Raw genomic sequence first — 19,443 nt, 5'->3', positions numbered from 1 at the left:
GAGCGGCGGGAGTTGGGAGTAACTGCCGGATGGGGAGCCTGTGAAGTGAAATTGTACGATGCAGAAGGGTAGTTGGTCACCAGAGGCAGAAAACTAGGGTTTGTGCCTGGGTAAGGGGGTCTAAACCATGGTTATGGTTTAGACAAGCTGAGACAAACCCAAGTGTGGACGGAGATGCCGGAGAAGTGGAGAGAGCTGGGTAGGTGGGGGGATTGTCCGACAGGACCACAGGAGGTCGAGAGGGTTCAGCTAGGGAGAATCCCGAGCTGAATAAGTAGGTCGACGTGGAAAATGGGGTACGCCAGATGGAAACCCCTTCCAACGAGTCATCGGAGTAATCAATGGCATCCAAGTCCTCCATGGTGACAGCTGCGCCTAGGAACAGAGAAGCCCTCCTTTCGACTGCAGGAAACGGAAAGCAGGCACCCTCGAACCGGTCAACACAATAACTGCAAGCATGCCACGAGAGGAGCGGTTGAGGAGACAAAGAGAATAAGACCTGTGAAACCCGCACAGTACAGATGCCTCCGATGTAGTGACCGCAACAGGTAAGCTGAAGGCAGAGAGTAGCGACAGTAAACGAGATGCGAATCAGGTGGGATACAGCGGCCGGTCTGAGTAACCGTTGCAGAGAGAAAACCCTAACTGAAATCTTCAGTTGCATACTTCATCCTTCCTCCTATTTTCACCACGCCAAACTGTGTGTGGTTTGACACCGTGGTTTCCTTCATTACAGGGCTGGAGCATCGTTGTAAGCTAATGTTATTAAGTTGTTCAATGCATTTCCCCTCACCATATGATCCCATAATAAACCTTCGCATGTCAACAGTTTCCTCCAACACATCAAAAGTAGGCTCTGGCATGTATGATTTCTTAATACATTCAATTAGTTATGGCAAGCTCCCAACTTCCTTCCTCCTCAATGTGACTAAAAAATGACTGAACATTCAATCAATATGGTCATGAGTGTGCGCAACAAGAAGGAAACCAACCTTTACCTTTTGAAAAATTTTCAATTCAACAAGCATGTTTAGATATGCAAAAACAACCTGATTTTTGCTTTCACGACAAGTGTTGTGAGCCAATAGTAGATACAAAACTTCAGGAAGATTACTAGACCAATAAGAAATCACATCATGCATTATGGTTATGGTTAGATTTGCATCATTTTGAATATTTGGAGTTGTGAAGGACACCCTTGGCAACATTTTCCCATTGAAGACCATACAAATGACCAAGTGAAACTGAATAAAATTTCCTCTTGTAAATTTTTGGGTGTGCAAACAAAATGTGGTAAAAATGTTTTCTTCTGGTCCATACCATCAATTATCAAACCCACACCCACCATACCATGGTAAAGGTGGTCAAATTGTACTTGAGATGCCTCTTCCTCCAATTTAAAATCAAACTCACCTTGCGATTAGATTCTGCCCATAATTAGAGCGTTTACCTCACAATAAGATTCATGCATTGCTGCAAATTTTCATCGAAAAAGACAATTTGGTGGCTCCATATTGTTTGATGAGTTAACGCCGACATAAATATGTCGGGAGGCAGCCACATGGCTCAGCTGTCCTGAAAATGAGAGAAAAGGAAGGTCAGCTTATTGTGGGCTCTGGCAGCCCACTTATGGATCTAGATTTTGATCTAACAACCAGTACAAACACTCTCACGAAAAACATCTATTAATTACTAGTTCACTTATGAATATAGATTTTGATCTATATGCACAGTTTGATATACAGGTATTAGTCTCTGAGGAGGAAGAGGAACCCTTGATCTGGGATTTCTCCACTTAATATCATTTGGATGCCCAATAAGCATTATTTGGGGCAATTCGTAGCAGATGGGGCAATTCTAAGAATCACCGGCTGGTAGGGTGATTCTAAAAATCGCCCCATGTGCACATGACATAGCAGCTTTTGCTCTGAAAGGGAACTCTGCTATCCTTAGAATTCCCCATTCTGTATTAAATGTACCGATTCTGTATTAAATTTACATACAATTGCTTTCAGCAATTGTTGGATTATGATGAGACAAACACAAATATTTTAATTCAGGTGAAATGATTGAAAGTTTGAACATTTCAATCTACCAATTTCATGTTTAATGACTTGTTATTAGCACAATTACTTCACTCCAAAAGATCTCATTGTCTCTATAAACATTTCACTGTGACTTATGTGTGCAGAAGTAGCTTTAGGCTATAGGTGGAGCTTAAAAATCTAGAAAATTGTCGACATTTTGAAAACTAATTGGGAGTTTTTGAATGTGTAATAGGCAGTGTAACATCCATGGACGATTTCCTCGAGAAGTTTTTTCCACATGTCTATCACCGAAAGCAGCATCATCTGTGTGAAATAAACTACTGCAAATCATAGTTACTAAGTTCGAATTCGAATTCGGATTCGAATTCGATTCGATACGATAAAAATTCGAATGAAAATTTTCTAGTTCGGAAAAAATTCAATAGTGTACATCATAAAAATTTGAATATATATACTTTATTTTTTGTAATAATAAGATATTTTCACTATTTTTTTCTAATTCATCTTAGATTTTAAATAATTTTGAATAATTCTAAATTATTTAAGCACTTTTAAGATACAATTAAAAATAAAATACCCATACTTCCTCTTCCCAATAAGAACTAAAATCCAAAAAGTATAATAGATAAATACATATTTAGAAAATCACTATTCTAAACTTATTTATTTAAAATCTTTCAAAATATAAATATATTTAGAAAATAAATAGTAACCAAGTTCAAGTTTTTTTTCTTATTTTTCCAACACTACAAAACAAATTGAAATTGAAAAGAAAAACTTTTCCAATTTACACATTTTTTTCCATTTCCTTTTTTTTAAATAAACACAGTTATGTATTCAAACTTTAGACCTTAACATTATATGTATATGTCCAAGAATCTTGAGCAAAGCCATCCTAACATCTAGAAACTAACACTAACTCCTGACTCCTTAAAAAGCAATAATGTTTCGGAAGCCAGTTCTCCTCACAATGAAGTATTGCTTTCTTTGAGAAAGCTCAAATAAATAAAACCGTAAACGAAACGACTTGAATTTCCTTGAATAATTCACTCTCTGAATCGAATTGACGAATTTCTGAATTTTTTTCCCCGATTCGGATGTATTTGGCAACTATGTTATACATTATATATTCTCATATTTAGTGCAACTTCATGTTTTTGGAGTTGTTTTGTTGACATTATAACATTCATATATATATCGTATGGTGGTATATACATTAGAATGCATTGGTAGGGTCGTCTGTGGAAACAACTTTCAAGAACAATTTTGAATTTGTGCAAGAATCAAAACATAGTATGGACAATACAATTGTGGAAACAAAATTTATATTCATTCAACATATCAGCATTATATAAAGTGGCAGTGATGATATATGGATGACATTGATATTATTTTATTGCTTACACTCACACATTTCTCTATTGTAACATTTCTAATACATCGCACCATATTTCATTCATCACATGAGGGTGTTAGCACTCATTTCCACATTCTATTTCAACAACCGAATAGGAAACACAATCATCGACATTTTTTATTCTCTCCGTGGATTTGGAGGCTTGAAGAAATAGGAAAAATGATGGTTAGTATCAATTGCACATGTCGTGATGCTAAAATTTCCAAAGACTATGGATATTTTTCTTAGACATCCTCAAACGGAGAATACAATCGTTATGTTAATTTTTCCCACGTCCTAGGAATTTCTTTCGCCCCGATTCAGTCCTAATTTCTATTCTACCAACAAACAAAGCCATCTAAGCTCGTTCACCCATCTGATCCCTAGCATCATAATCTTTCAATTGAATCATGAGGCTGTGCTCTCGTAATCTCTTCAGATAAAATTCAAGGTGCAACTTGTTCCTGGTTTTGCAATGGATCGTTGGGGAAGAATTCCACCTGTGGCTCTATTGCTGCTGCTCTGCATGGGAGATTCCCTGCAAACACCCATTAATGCCCGGGAACTTTCAGTTACCTCTGACTGGCTGGGTAGTGTTGCATCTCATGAGCAGTGCGGGTTTGATTCCCTTGCAGGCCAAATCTACGATGGAACTCTGGGGCAGTGCAATGATGACGATGAGGAGTTTATGATGGCTTCTAATGGCTTCCTTGTTTTCTCCCTTTCTGTTATTGTCTATGGAAATAATCTTATTTGTGTGCCATGGCCCCAAATATTGGATGAATTTGTGCGTTTTAATGGCTAGTAGGAACTAATATTACCTACACTATTAGATACTTGTTCCATAAGTTTATGGTTGGTGTGTTTTTATCAAGTTTGGTATGTGTTTATCAGCAAGAGCTAGACAACTTTTGCAATCGCTTGAGGTTCATAGATGGTCTATGGGTAATTTTTGCAATAGCTTGAGGTTGATAGATGTCCATTAGTATAAATGATAATGTTTATTATGAAAAGCTTGTTGCAATCTTTTTATACCCATGTTGCAATATTTGGTATAAATGATCCAGTGTAGTCTGAAAAGTATGATGCAATCTTTCTGTACCCACTGTATCATCTTAATTTTGTAAATTGCAGTAGATGGTAGAAGAGATATTTGTTTTCAAAAAAATAAAAATAAAAATTGAAATCTTTCAATTGTATCAAAGTCTGCAAGGCATTCAGGTGGTACAACGGTAATGCATTTGAATATAATGCTAATAGTCTCATCATTATATTGTTCGAAAGAATGACAATTTTCCTTTCGAATTATGGTCAAAAAAGAAATGTTATATATCCATTCGGCATGAAATATTTGTTGGTGCCTTTAACTTCCCCAATTTTATTTTACATTGCGAATAAGAAAGTGTTTGAGGTGTCATGGAGGCAACAGAACTCTCCAATCCTTTCGATACTTGTCATGTTTATATGCATTGTTGGTGGTTGATAGTGCAAATACAACAACCAGCTGCTCACTCTGTTCACTTCGTCTCTTTATCTTGTTGGCCTGGTTGCCACATTTGGGGCCTCACATGTAACGCGAAGCAAGGGGCGAAGAGTAAGCATAATCGTCGGAGGCCTCAGTTTCCTCCTAGGAGTGATCTTGAATGCTAGAGCTGTGAATCTCGCCATGCTTATAGTCGGCTGCATTCTTCTCGGCGTCAGCGTTGGATTCAACAATCAGGTAAGTGATATTGGATGCCCAATAAGCATTGTTTGGAGCAATTCGTAGTAGATGGGGTGATTCTCAGAATCGCCGGGTGGCGAGGCGATTCTCAGAATCTCCCTGCCACCACCCCGCCACTGGTGGTGGCGGCTGGGCGATTCTGAGAATTTCCCCACCACCCGACAATTCTCAGAATTGCCCCATCTACTACGAATCACCCCAAACAATGCTTATTGGGCATCTAATATGATATTAAGCGGATTTTAGAACAAGAGTTCCTCTTCGTGAGGTAAAATTTATATATAGATATGAGTCAATAAGAATTATGGTAGCCGATTCATCCATGAAATGGGGACGAGCTAATTAATTTTCTTTGACAAAACTGCAGGTTGGCATGCAAAGAGATCAAGATTGGCGGCCGAAACACAAAGTTGGTATGTAATATGGCAGAAGAAAAAGTGAAGAATCCACATGGGGATTTGTCGTGGAGAATAAAATGGTGACGAGTGTTATCAACACTTCCATTTCAAATCTAAGTGTCGCCTCACTCAAGTCATCCAAAAATTCCAGGAATCAATCCAAATACCCGATGCAAGTCCGAGCTAAAGTGGAACCTTCCGAAAAATCTGTTGAAATAATGAGGAAATTTTCTGAACAATATGCTCGCTGGTCGGACACATACTTTTGCGTTGATAAAGCAGTTACTTCTGTTGTTATTAAGGTTTTGGCAGAACATAAAGATACCTTAGGCACACCTTTATGTCCTTGTAGGCATTATGATGATAAAGGTGCAGAGGCAGAGCAAGGATTTTGGAATTGTCCATGTGTACCTTTGCGAGAAAGGAAGGAGTGCCATTGTATGCTTTTCCTGACAATTGATAATGATTTTACTAGAAAGGAACAGACAAACTCTTCAGAGGAGATTAAGGATTTGACATCAAAGTTATAAGTCGCAGAAAGCTATATTCGTTGTTATTATTGAAGCTCATACAATAGATATTGGTTCTAAGTTATTGTGTAAGCTTATTGGATTTCAAGAATGTTTTGTGCAATAACAGCTGTAGATGTATAGATCGTTGGGTACATTAAGGCAAACGATTGTCTATATTTTAGTTTTTGGAATAAGAAGAATCCACATGGGTGAATGTATCACAAATTTTTTTGTAATTTGATCAATTTATGGTTTAAATTGCAATTCTAATAATCTATTTTGATTCAAAAACCATTTTTTGTAATTTTATCAATTTATGATTTAAATCGCAATTCTGAAATTCTGATAATCTATTTCGATTCAAAAACCATCGTGCAGTTTTTACATACCCAAATTAAAAAATTGGGATTATTGAAATCTTGACCTATGGATTTGAGGTAAATCCTCAATGAAAACAACATCATAAATATTACAAACTGGGTGGCTACATTTGAGATTATCCTCCATGAAAACAACACGCAATTGGGGTGACCTTGTTGCAGATTACGCTACATTGGAGATGAATTTTATTATTGAATTATGACTAGATCTATCCCTTAAGGATGCATTGTCATTTTTATTTTCAAATAGATTATGGTATTTATAATGTGTAGTATATAATTCTGCTAGTTCCTTTTTAATATTTCATCAATCCATCCTATATATTTTCCGTCATTTTACATTTTCACAAATCCACTTTCATTTTTATATGCAAAGGACGTTTACTTTATAGCCCCAAATATTATAGTAGTCACTTCTAAGTGCATGTATCAAATTTACTAGTGTGTGGGTGCATGTATCAAATAAGCCAGAAGAAAAAGTGAAGAATCCAACTCAGCCGTTTCTTCTCAATGAACATGTAGGTCCCTCTTTCTTTCTTTTTCTTTTTTTTTGGAATAATTAACTCCGACTAATATATAAATGAATAATCAATCCATAAACGTCTTTATTTCTTTCTTTTGTTTTTTTAATAATTAACTCTGACTAAGATATAAATGAATAATCAATCCATAAACGTTGATTAGATTACATTGTTTGATTATTTCTAACCATCTTCATGGTATTCCTTCTCAACAAAAACCATAGTATTCCTTCTCAACAAAAACCAGACTAAGGTTAACCAATAAGGTTTCATATCAAATTTGGTTTGATATGTGATCTATCTCCTCTCCTCAGAATTATAACCTATCCAAATCTCTTATTCATGATGCATAGATTAGGCATCTATGCCAGGTTTGCAAGCAATTATAAAAATCTGCAATATGTTTAGTATTTATGACTTTTCTTTTTCACCCATGGATCTGCCACATCTATTTGTTTCCTTCCCATCCTTTTTTTCATTGGGTATGACACAATATTTTCCAATCATTGTGAATGACACAATATTTTCCCATCTTCCATTGTCAAATATTTTTTTATGCTAAATAATCTTGGCAAGCAAAAAAGAGTGGTTATTGGTGTGTATTGTGAAAGAAAACGACACAATCTAACATGGTTTACCTCTTCTCCATGTTTTAGATGAACACATAGGTTTCTTTCTTTTTTTCAAAATAATGAACTCCAAATGAGATAAAAATGTAGGTGTCTTTTTCTTTTTCTAAAATAATTAACGTATGATGAGATAGAAATAAATAAAGAATTATGAATTGGGATCACAAATTTCAAGATTTGAGTATACTCAAGTGTTGATTTTTACATTCTCTTGTATGTTTTTTTTTATTAGGTCTATTGAATCAAATTGGTTTTCAATAGGTTTGTTTCAAGTATTTGAAGTTTCTAGTGTCTTATTAATTCAAGTGGAAGACATCATTCTTACATATCATTAGATTATGAAGTGACATTGGACATAATTAAGCTTTGGGCCATACCCTTTTAGAAACAACAACCCAAACTAAATGATTAGTTATTAGACCTTTTTATTTAGTCGATCTAAATAGAAGATTATAAAAAAAATTCCTTTCATTACTCCTCATAAACCAAGATCGATTGATTCATCCCTCCTTTTTAGTGTACAAAGAGGAGTGCTTGATTTTTACTCAAAAATATTGGGTGTTGATGTATCTATATATGGGTGCTCAGGTTTTTATATTAAAAATTTTCTCCAGTGCTTGATTTGTAGTCAAAGAGATGTGGTGATAATGTATCTAGATATGGGTGTTGAGTTTTTTATATTGAAATTTTCTCCTTGTTTCAATTAGAATTAGAAGGGTTTGTTCTTTTTGTTTTCCTTATAATAAACTATTGTTCTCAACTGAAATTGGATCATTTGTATTAATGTTTCTTTTCAATGTAAGTTTGAGGTGCAAGTTACTTATTTTATTTTTAGACTATGATATTTAGCACATAGTGACCTATGCTTAATAAACTAAAATTAGGAAGGTTTAACAACTTGCTTAGCTTTTTTATGGTTTTGGTGTAGCTTGTTTGTAGAGAGACTAGAGATTTGTCCCCTAGGCAATAACATTCTCTTGCATCTTTGAAATCTTATTTATTGGTTCTATGTGCTTGCATTACCATCTTTTCTTAAATGGTATTTGAAATAGTTATTCAAGAAAATTTCTAAACGTTTCAGCCTTTCATGATAAAATGCTCATTTTTACATTCTCTTGTATGTTTGTTTTGATTAGGTCTATTGAATCAAATTGGTTTTCAACAGGTTTGTTTTGAGTATGTGAGGTTTCTAGTGTCTTATTAATTCAAGTGGAAGAAATCTTTCTTACATATCATTAGATTATGAAGTGACATTGGAAATAATTAATCTTTGGGCCATACCCTTTTAGAAACAACAACCCAAACTAAATGATTAGTTATAAAGAATTAGAAATTTCACAAATATTGTAAGCCAATATTAAGTGTTATTTATGGCCTTAAATGAGTTTTGGAGTGTAAACTTTGAAATGCCACAAAACTAAAATTAGAGGTTAATAGAGTGTGTGAGGTCCAATTATTGGATAGAGTTCTTGAGAAAATGCTCCTATAACATTAGAGTTAAACATGAGGCATCTCAGGTCGAGTACCTAATGTTTAAGAGCATGTGTTTCCTCCTAAGAGGTCATAGGTTTCAAAAAATAGAAGGGGTCAGAGTAGGTATGCCTTCGTAGACAATAATCAAATTTTTGCGTGGAGGTGGGTCTCTTGTCCCACAAACAAGGGGGTTTCATACACCAATTTGGTGTCTGGCTTGGCTATTACCTTAAAATTGGATAATAATAATAATTAGGATATAGATTGTTAGAAATTCATAATCTATAAGGGTTAAAGCATGGAGCTGGGTTACACTTTTTGGCAAGAGATGGCACATTTGGGTGGAAAAAATGATTGCTCAATTGAGACCTTTTTAAGCACTCGATCGAGCTGTTTGAGCACTTAAACATTGTAACCCAATGTTATTTAGGAGCTCGATTTAGCCATGTCTTTGCAACAGTCAAATGAAGGAGATTGGGTTTTGGATTTATTTTTTTGGCTCAGGTAAGTTTTATTATATGGAACTGAATTTCAATATGTTATTTATTAATTTATATTTCATTGTACTAATTTACTTCATTATTTCTTTTGTGCTTGATAATTAGGTACAACACTAGCATGTTGCCTTCAAAAAGGAAGAAATTGCATTGCAATTGAAAAAGATCCAATATAGTGCAATTTCATTCAGCAAAGAATTAATGCTCTTCAATTTCTTCTGTTAGGATATTCCGACACATAGGAAATAGTTAAGTATAACTTGGTCTAGTATAGAGTTAGGTAAAGTGTGTTTCTTTACTATGTACATTTTGTAACTTACAATCCGACGGTCATGATATGTAGTGATCCGACGGTTCATTCTTTCCTCGGTATTATCGACACTTGATCCGTGGCTTAACACCTGATTGATCCATGATCTCTATTTAAAGAGCATGGAGGGTCATTTGTAGGTTAACCGTTCATGAGAGAAGCTTATGTAAAATTTCATTCTTTTATTAATAAATTGCCTGAAGTCACCGCGTTGGCTCAGGTCGTGGACTGTTTCCCTCTTTGAGGGTTTTAACCACATCAAAATACTGGTGTATTGATCTGTGATTTGTGTGTGAGTGGTGTCCTTTGGTGTTCTGTCTGAGGAACTTACCCTGTAAATTCCTACATGGTGTCAAATCTATTTGAGGGTCGTGTCCGTTGGTGATCCAAATCTTAAGCCGATAGAACTGCATCCGACTGTCGTTTCCTAGATCTAATATTTCTCATTACTTTCGGGCCAAGAGGATTGCAGTATTGTGTTGGGAGCATCTGTTCCAGTGAGGAACCCCTTCGTGTCATGCGAAAATGTTTCCGGTATCCCTAGCTACGTCATTTTTAAGATCTGGAGGTATACAATGTTTATTTGTGGTTTACAGTTATTTTCTCTCTGTTTATTTCGGTTTCAGTTTATTTAGCCTTTTTTATTATCGGATCTATACCTTTCATTTTTGTGTATGCTCTTTTCCCCGCAACTCTGTGTGATCTAGGCATCTCTCTCTCTCTCTCTCTCTCTATATATATATATATATATATATATATATATATATATATATATATATATATATATATATATATATATATATATCTATGTCTCTCTCTCAAACTTTTTGTATAGCTCACTTGGTCCAAAGCTAATTTACGAGAGTAGAGGTCTTGAGTTCAAGTCTCCTTTTTGTGGGGGCGGATTTTTCATTTCCACACATTCTCGCACTTCGTTGGCATCTTCATCAAATTTTCTTCAAAAAGCCATAACTTCTTCATCCGGAAGCCGTTTTTAGAACCATTTTTTTTTAAACAACCTAACTTTTTGAGATATTTCCATTGGAACACTTAGTTTCAGCATCTATAGCTTTAGTTTCTGTTAAATGGAAAGTCCATGCCAAGTTACTCTTGACAGCACCAACTACTTCCAATGGTGGTCCTACATTGTGGATTTACTTAGAAGTAAAGGTCTCTACAGAATAGCCTTAGGCCAAGAAACCAAACCGAAATATGAATATAAGACAACTAAATGGGAAAATAGGAAAGATCAAACATGTGGGTTGATAGAGATGTCTATTTCTCCAAATCTTAGATTCCATATTGTAGAACTTGATACTCCTGAAGAAGCAATGAAACAGATCACTAAAGTTTTTGGAATTAAAAATGAACTTAAAGCCCATCAACTTGAAAATGAGTTGCTTACATTGGACCCCAATAATTTTTCTTGCATTGAAGATTTTTTGTCCAAGTTCAAGACCCTTAGACTTCTCTTGGAAGGTGTTAAGGTTAAGAAAGAAGATAGTGGCTTTATCTACTCCATTCTTACTAAGTTGGGACCAACCTATTCTGTGTTTGTTTCCACCTTCCATTCTACAAGAGAAGCTTTCATTTCTCAAGGACAAGCCTACAAGTCCCCTTCCTTTGATTCCTTTTGTGATTCTTTAATAAGAGAACAAGAAAAACTCTTACATCTTGGTCTTCTTCATCTTGGAAACTCTTCTAAGAAAGCGTTAGCCGCCCAGAAACAACCAAATTCAAAGAATCCTAAGAAGTTGTATCCTAAAAGGAATGGTCCTAAACCAAACAAGGGTCCTAAGCAATTTCAGCCTCCAAATGAAAAATCATTTCAACAAAATGATAAGACAAATAAAAACAAAGGGAAGAAGACTGATAGACATTGAAAATTTTGTAATCAAGATGGCCACTTAGAATCCAAATTCTTTAAGAAGATGGAAGCCTTGGAAGCAGCAATGAAGAAGCATAATATCCATTTGGAGCACTCTTCAACTTCAACTTCATCTTCAGGAATGGCATTTTCTGCATGTGGTTGTTAAGCATCTCGGTCTAGCTATGCACTAAATGTATCTTCTTCTCCTCATTCTCATGAGTGGCTCATTGATTCTGGAGCTTCTTATCACATGGCCAAAAACAAAGCCATGTTTTCTTCTTTAAATGATTGTAACACCAAAAATATATATGTTGGTGATGATACATCTCTTAGTGTAGTAGGGACTGGAACTGTTCATATAGACAGTGGTCAATTTAATGATGTATTATGTGTTTCAACCTTATTCTACAACCTTCTATCTGTATATCAGATAACTCATTCAGGTGAAGGTAAAATCGTTGAATTTTCACCTCACGATGTTGTAATTAAGGACCTAAGAGATCCTAGACAGATTTTATCTACTGCCATTGCTGATGATTCTACATGGTTGTATAAGTTTCACAACTTTGGGTCATCCAATATTCCCTCGGTATTTTTTGCTCATAATGTTGAAGTGAGAAAACTTTGGCATGAGCAATTTGGTCACTTAAACTATCGCTCTCTTCAGAATCTATGTAAAGAAAATATGGTGACAGGTCTTCCAATGGTATCTTGAAAATATGGTGTTTGTTCCGGATGTGTACTCAGAAAACATCATCGGGACATTTTTGAAAAACATGCCTCGTGGCACGCCTCAGCTCCTTTATAGCTTGTGCATATTGATTTATGTGGTCCACTTCCAGTTGTTTCATTCTCTAGCTACAAGTATTTCTTAACTTTCATTTATGATTTCTCTAGAAGCACTTGGATATACTTCTTAAAACTCAAGAGTGAAGTATTTAACATGTTCTTGGCCTTTAAGGCCTTTGTTGAAAAATAATCTGGACATCAAATTCTTAAGCTAAGATCTGATAATGGCGGAGAATATGTTAACAACAAATTCATCAACTTTTGCATTGAGAATGGAATTCAAATGCAACATATTGTTCCATATACTCCACAACAAAATGGTGTAGCTGAAAGGAAGAATCACACCTTAAAGGAAATGGCTAATTGTATGCTTCAATCTAAAGGACTTAGTCTAAGTTATTGGGCAGAAGTAATTAACTGTGAAAATTACATAATAAATCACACTCTTACTAAGGTTTTAAAGAATATCACTCCAGAAGAAGCATGGAGCTCAATTAAACCAGATGTAAGTCACTTTCGTGTTTTTGGAAGTGAAGCATGGGCCCATATTCCAGATGAGAAACATAAAGCTTTAGAACCTAAGAGTGAAAAATGTATTTTTGTTGGATATTCTGAAGATGTCAAAGGATATAGACTTATTCCACTTAAGTCAAAAAATGTTATCATTAGAAGAGATGTAAAGTTTGCTGAAAATATATCGGCCTACGACCCTAGTTCGGCGGATGTGCCACCTCTCCCTATCTCTTCTACTTTTGAGAATATTTCTTCTTCAGATGATGAAAGCGAGGATGAAAATCCTCCCCTACCTTCTCAGGATCCTCCTTCAGCTCCTTAGCTTCCAAAATGGGTCCGTGCTACTCAAGATGTAGCAGGTGATCTTGTCGGTGATCCTACAGATCAGTGATGTACACGTTCTCAGTTTGATAGAGCCTCTTATTTACTGGCTCAAGCTTCAGTGAATTATGATCCTGACATCTTTGCAGAAGCTTTAGGCCATCCATATTGGGAAGCAGCTATGAATGAAGAATATAATTCATTATTGGCAAATGATACATGGGATCGTGTTCCTCTACCAAAGGGATGAAAACTTGTTAGATGCAAATGGGTTTACAGAACCAAGTATGGACCAGATGGGAAAGTTGATAAACATAAAGCTCGTCTTGTTGCTAAGGGTTTTTCACAAGTTGAAGGCATTGACTACACTGAAACCTTCTCCACTGTTGCCAAAATGAACTCTATCCGCCTTGTTCTTTCCCTTGCTACCTCTTTCAAATGGGAATTCCATCAGATGGATGTTAAATCTGCCTTCTTGCATGGGGACTTGCATGAAGAAATCTATATGGAACAACCTATTGGCTTTATACAAACAGACTCCAGTCTTGTATGTCGGCTTAAGAAATCCCTTTATGGTCTGAAGCAAGCTCCTCGGGCTTGGTATGCCAAAATGGATAGCTTTCTTTTAGAATCTTGCTTTTCTAGATGTCATTCTGACAATAATGTCTACACCAAGAAAGTGGGAAAGTCTCTTATCATTCTTGTTCTTTATGTTGATTATCTTATCCTCACTAGTAGTGATCCCAACCTTATCAACCATTGGAAGTCTAGCCTTAAAAAGAAGTTTGAAATGACAGACTTAGGACACTTACATTATTTTCTTAGTCTTCAAGTCTTTCAATCCAAGGAAGGTATTTCGCTTTCCCAGTCCAAGTATGCCTGTGATATTCTACGCCATTTTCACATGGAAGACTGTAAGCCATCCCCTTCTCCCTTTCAATCTGGAGTCAAACTTTCAGTCACGTACTTCTCCTGAAGTTGATGCTACCTTATACCGTCAACTTGTAGGAAAACTTTTGTATCTAACCCATACTCGTCCTGACCTTTCCTTTGTTGTCGGCCTTGTTGCTCGGTTTATGCAAAACCCACATGAAATTCATTGGAAAGTAGCTAAAAGAATACTTCATTATGTTTGAGGTACAGTTCAGTTTGAGATTGATTAGAGTGCCAAAGCAGCTCCTCTATTGGTTGATTTCACTGATTCTGATTGGGCTGGTGACCCTAATGATCGGAAGTCTACTGCAGGTTATGTGTTCACTCTTGGTTCAGGACCTATTACATGGGCTTGCAAGAAACAAGGTGCCATTTCTCTTTCTTCAACAGAAGCAGAGTATCGTGGTGTTGTAGAAGCTAGTAAGGAAGCCTTGTGGCTTCGTCAAATCCTCTGAGAGTTTGCCTTTCAGCAGCAACATCCGACTACACTTTGGTGTGATAATCAAAGTGCCATTCAACTATGCAACGATCCAGTCCAACATCAGCGCATCAAACACATTGAACTGCAAATGCACTTCATCAGAAAGCTCATTCACGACCATGTTCTTGAAGTGTAATATTTTTCAACAGATGATCAAGTTGCAGACATCTTTACAAAGGCTCTCACAGAGGCGAAGTTCACTAAACTTTGATTTATGGTTGGAGTTCAGGAAGTTGTCACTAAGGGGGGATAGGCTCTAGTGCCTCCTTCCTTCTCTTATTGTGTCATATTTGTAAATCCTTCAATCCTATCCCAAGTTGTTCTTAACGGGGGATGTTAGGATATTCCGACACATAGGAAATAGTTAAGTGTAACTTGGTCTAGTATAGAGTTAGGTAAAGTGTGTTTCTTTACTATGTACATTTTGTAACTTACAATCCGACGGTCACGATATGTAGTGATCTGATGGTTCATTCTCTCCTTGGTATTACCGACACTTGATCCGTGGCTTAACACTCGATTGGTCCATGATCTCTATTTAAAGATCATGGAGGGTCATTTGTAGGTTAACCAATCATGAGAGAAGCTTATGTAAAATTTCATTCTTTTATTAATAAATTGCCTGAAGTGGTTGTGTTGGCTGAGGTCGTGGACTGTTTCCCTCTTTGAGGGTTTTAACCACGTCAAAATACTCGTGTATTGATCTGTGATCTGTGTGTGATCAGTCTCCTTTGGTGTTCGGTTGAAGAAAGGGGACTTTAGTGAATCACGTGTGGCAAAAAAGGCAAAGGAACCCCAACCACCATTACATGGAATGTTTTGAAACAAATACATTGGGAGATTTGCAAACATCAAAGATCCATTAGAAGAGGAAAATGAGCAAAAGGAAGCAGAAAATATTGTGGAAGAAGAAAACAATGAAACCCTAGAGGATGAAGGGTTTGGATTACATGACATTGTTCATTAAATTTAAGTTATGCTTGGAAATCAAGCTTTGCAATGTTTTGACTTTGACATTTTATGAGAAGAATAAACACTCAATTAAGGTTGTTATGTGTTCAATATTTGTAAGATGTGATTTTCGCATCAATTTTTAAGTTAATCATTATTTTTTGAAAAAAAAAAGTGATTATTATTATTTTTTTGACATGAAATTCATAAAAAAAGACTATTATTTAACCATTTTTAGTTAAAATTTTCGTATAAAAATTGTGAATTTGACATGTCAATTCTAGCAAGAAAATATCAAAATGTGCATTTTTTTAGTTATATTTATGTTAAAAATGGTTATTTTTATGTCCATTGTTAAAAAATATTGTTTTTTTAGAAACAATTATTTCATGTGGATTGAAAAATTAATTAAGGATGTATAAATATGTAGAATATCGAAAATTCAAAATATTGACCTTCTAATTTAAAAATGCAAAACAATAAAAACCTCACTACAAAAAAATTAAAATTAAAATAAAAAACAAGAAAATATGAAGAAAACGACCACTTCAAAAATTATTAAATTTACAAAATAATTATTTACATTTCATACATTAGAAAATTTAAAGTGAAAAGATAGGTCTTTTAAAAAAAGGGTCTGATGCAGAATACCCACTCTTTTAAATCAACATGAAAATCACTACCATTCTAAAATGTAATGTACATAAAAAAAATTAAAGTGCTAAAACTATGCTCTAGAAAAAACATGTGTGTTCTGCGTCACCACTTTTCAAAATCAAGTCACTTTTTTGCTATCTCTACGGAACGGGTAATAGTATTAGTTCTCGTTTCAAAGTTTACATTATTTTTCATCCAAAGTTGTCTAATACTTCATTTGTAAATGGTGTCGAAAAAGGATGATGGACGCAGGAATCGTTAAACTTCCTTAGATCTATGAAAATCCTTATTTCTCCCTTCTATTTCTTCTCTTGAACCACCATCGATCTCACCCAATTAGATTCCTCCACAGGTTCGATAATTCCTACCTCAAGCATCTTATCCAACTCCAATCAGACCTTTTCGTTGTATTTGAGATTAAGGCGACATGACCTCTACTTAATGGGCTTCGCGTCTGGTTTCAAAGTGATTTTCATCACACCCAAATCTTCTATGATGCCCTTTAGGTCCGAAAATATGGTGGGAAAAAGATCCTGGTACTCGCGGAGTAGCTCAGCAACTTTATCCACTATGGCATCATCCCAATAATCTCCAACCTTCACAAATTTTGGTTCTGCTTTGGTACTAATGTTTACTTTCTTAGTTTTCAATGGTGCAGTGATGTCTAGGTTCTCTATTTGCGGACTTTCCACTTTGCGATGGCCTTCTATCCCTGGAATATTGATATTCCTTGGATCTCCATCCTCCCCCTCAGTGGTCACATTATAGCATTCCAACGCATGGCATAGCTGGGTGCTCTAATCCGGCTTAAACAAATCCAAATTATCCTGTGGTATTCTGAAGATCGCTGCCTTAACCTCCTCAAGATCTTCATCAATGCTTTCAAACCCATCTTTAAAACTGAAGGTCATTAGGAATTCTTCCCTTAATATATCCCACTCTATGGTTCCATGGAATAGCTTTGTTTCTAGGTACCAATTCATAGGGGTTATATCCAAATTGTGACAGAATAAGTGCACCCACTCCAGCTGTGGCTCCGTTCCATACACTGTAGTCCACTTTGCTAAATGATCACGCGGATCATTTCTCCCGTAATATTTCTCAATTAGTTGAATTTTTGGATGACCAAATTGCAACCTCATCATCCTCTTGTAATCTCGCCATTTATCAAAGTTGTCCTTATGCGTACCCCACCATCGTGTAGGCATAGTGCACAACACCAAATCCAGTGATTGGAAGTGATGATCCTCATGGAATTCTAATTCAAAAGCACCCAAAATATTATCTACGTCAACTAAACCATCATAATAGCATAAGTTTATTACTTTTTGATGACACACAGAACAACGATTTAGTGATCATGTTGCAGTGCAATGTAGATGCTTCATGCAACCTATTATGCCAATGCTCTAGTTCTTCATTTGAATCTAAGGTACAAGAACTTTCTCGATCCCATGCAATCCTTCCATCAGCTATTAGTTTAATCTAGTCTTGGCCTAGCACCATTATTTTGTAGATCTGATCCATGTCATCATCACTCTCCTCATAGCCGCAGACCAGTTTAGTATAGCATAGTCCCTCTCTAGGGTCCAATGGTACTACTACCCAAAGTGATTTCTTCTCAAACGACATCATCCTCTTCTTCAAGTTGATCACTCCATTCATATTGATGGTTCGGTCAATTCCAAGGAGCACAAGGTATCAATTGTTGTCGTCCACAATTTCTATTACTTCAAAATAAGCTAGCGCACTCGCACCTTTCATATCTACGGTGACTCCATGTAGTCATCCCATAGGGATGATATTCTACTTGTTCGCCATTCTAAGCTGGATCAGAGACCACTGCAACACAGGTCTTCCCATTCTCCCCCATGTCTATTTAGCTAAAAAATTTGCATCAAAACCTAGGTCTCGAATGACTTGGTCCATCTCATAATCTCCTATCTATGTGGTGAGCCTCATCTCGCACCCTTTTCTTGCCTTATGTTTGCCAATCGTTCCTACCATGTGATGTCCATCAAGAGTGTTTTATTTTCTATCACACTTGTTTATTAACTCCTGTAGCCCCTTCACAACCTTACTATCATGAAAAAATTTCATACAAGTCTCTAAGAACGTGGTAGGGACAGAGGGATCAACCTCTATGGGTGTGTTGGTCTCTTAGACTTTGTTTTGGCTTCCTGAGGTAGACGCATCAACAAAGATTTTATGGCCTCCATAAATGTTTCCTTTGAGCTTTCCAAATCAAATCCAAACTCATTTTTTGGGGCCTTGTGGACCCATCAGTCCTCTTCAGGCTTCTTTCTCTTGTCATCCCCAGTCATTACTCTATTTCTCAGCACAATATTCACATTTAGATCTTCCTCGCAGGGCTCAGCTCTCATCATCTGTAATTTCTGTGTAGTTTGTTGACATTGTGCCTTCTTCTCCTACATATTAGCTATCAACATAGGCCATTGTTCTATGGTGTGGTTAAACTAGCTGCAGTATTAACATGATAGGCGTGTCTGATTCTGACACTCCCACGCATAGTGCCCTAGTGTCCCACAGTTCTAACAAATGACCTGTACACGAACTCTACTAGGTCGTCCTCCTCCGCAGTCTCATCCTCTTCCTAGATATCTTCCGCGTGCTCCTCTGATGCCCTGATCTGGAGGCCGAGTTTCTACTTGAATTCGATAAGTAGGCATTATTTCCATCATTAGTTCATAGCTATTGTAGTGGCACTCATCGTGACCCACTCATTTGTAGAAGTTGCAGAATAGCTGTTATGGCGTCTGAATGTACTTTTGGAGAAAATGAAAATTATCTATTACATGTTTCCCAACCACTTGGAAAATAACACACCATAGCACGGGCCCCGCACTCGGTCCAGCTGGAGCTTCCTTCCTCAAGGGAATCATCCCTCCCCCCATAATATAATTTGCAAAGACAGGGCAATGGTCTTTATCATGCCCTTGGCTCTTACACTTGAGGCACCAAACTTCCTTGCACACTTCTGGACTAGACTCCTTTTATTTTTTCAAGCTTTGCAATTCCAA

The 19,443-nt window shown here is 36.3% G+C and overlaps 1 protein-coding gene across 1 annotated transcript; it reads left to right on the top strand.

The window, feature by feature from the left end:
• The first annotated feature begins 5,735 nt into the window (after nt 1–5,735).
• On the top strand, nt 5,736–6,095 carry LOC149181632 (ferredoxin-thioredoxin reductase catalytic chain, chloroplastic-like). The gene has a single exon (XM_089414275.1). It carries the CDS (start codon nt 5,736–5,738, stop codon nt 6,093–6,095), a length of 360 nt encoding a protein of 119 aa, XP_089270401.1.
• The last annotated feature ends 13,348 nt before the right edge of the window (nt 6,096–19,443 follow it).

Source organism: Pinus tabuliformis, chromosome 3_2 (assembly GCF_031772625.1).
Source record: "Pinus tabuliformis cultivar Carrire ecotype Pingquan chromosome 3_2, CPIR1, whole genome shotgun sequence".
Classification (NCBI taxonomy): domain Eukaryota; kingdom Viridiplantae; phylum Streptophyta; class Pinopsida; order Pinales; family Pinaceae; genus Pinus; species Pinus tabuliformis.
The sequence above is the reverse complement of the archived record's forward strand: the minus strand, read 5'-3'. Positions and strand labels throughout refer to the sequence as shown.

Bases quoted from the DNA above. Each gene is read 5' to 3' on its own strand.
- LOC149181632 (XM_089414275.1), top strand. From the start codon at position 5,736: ATGCAAGTCCGAGCTAAAGTGGAACCTTCCGAAAAATCTGTTGAAATA.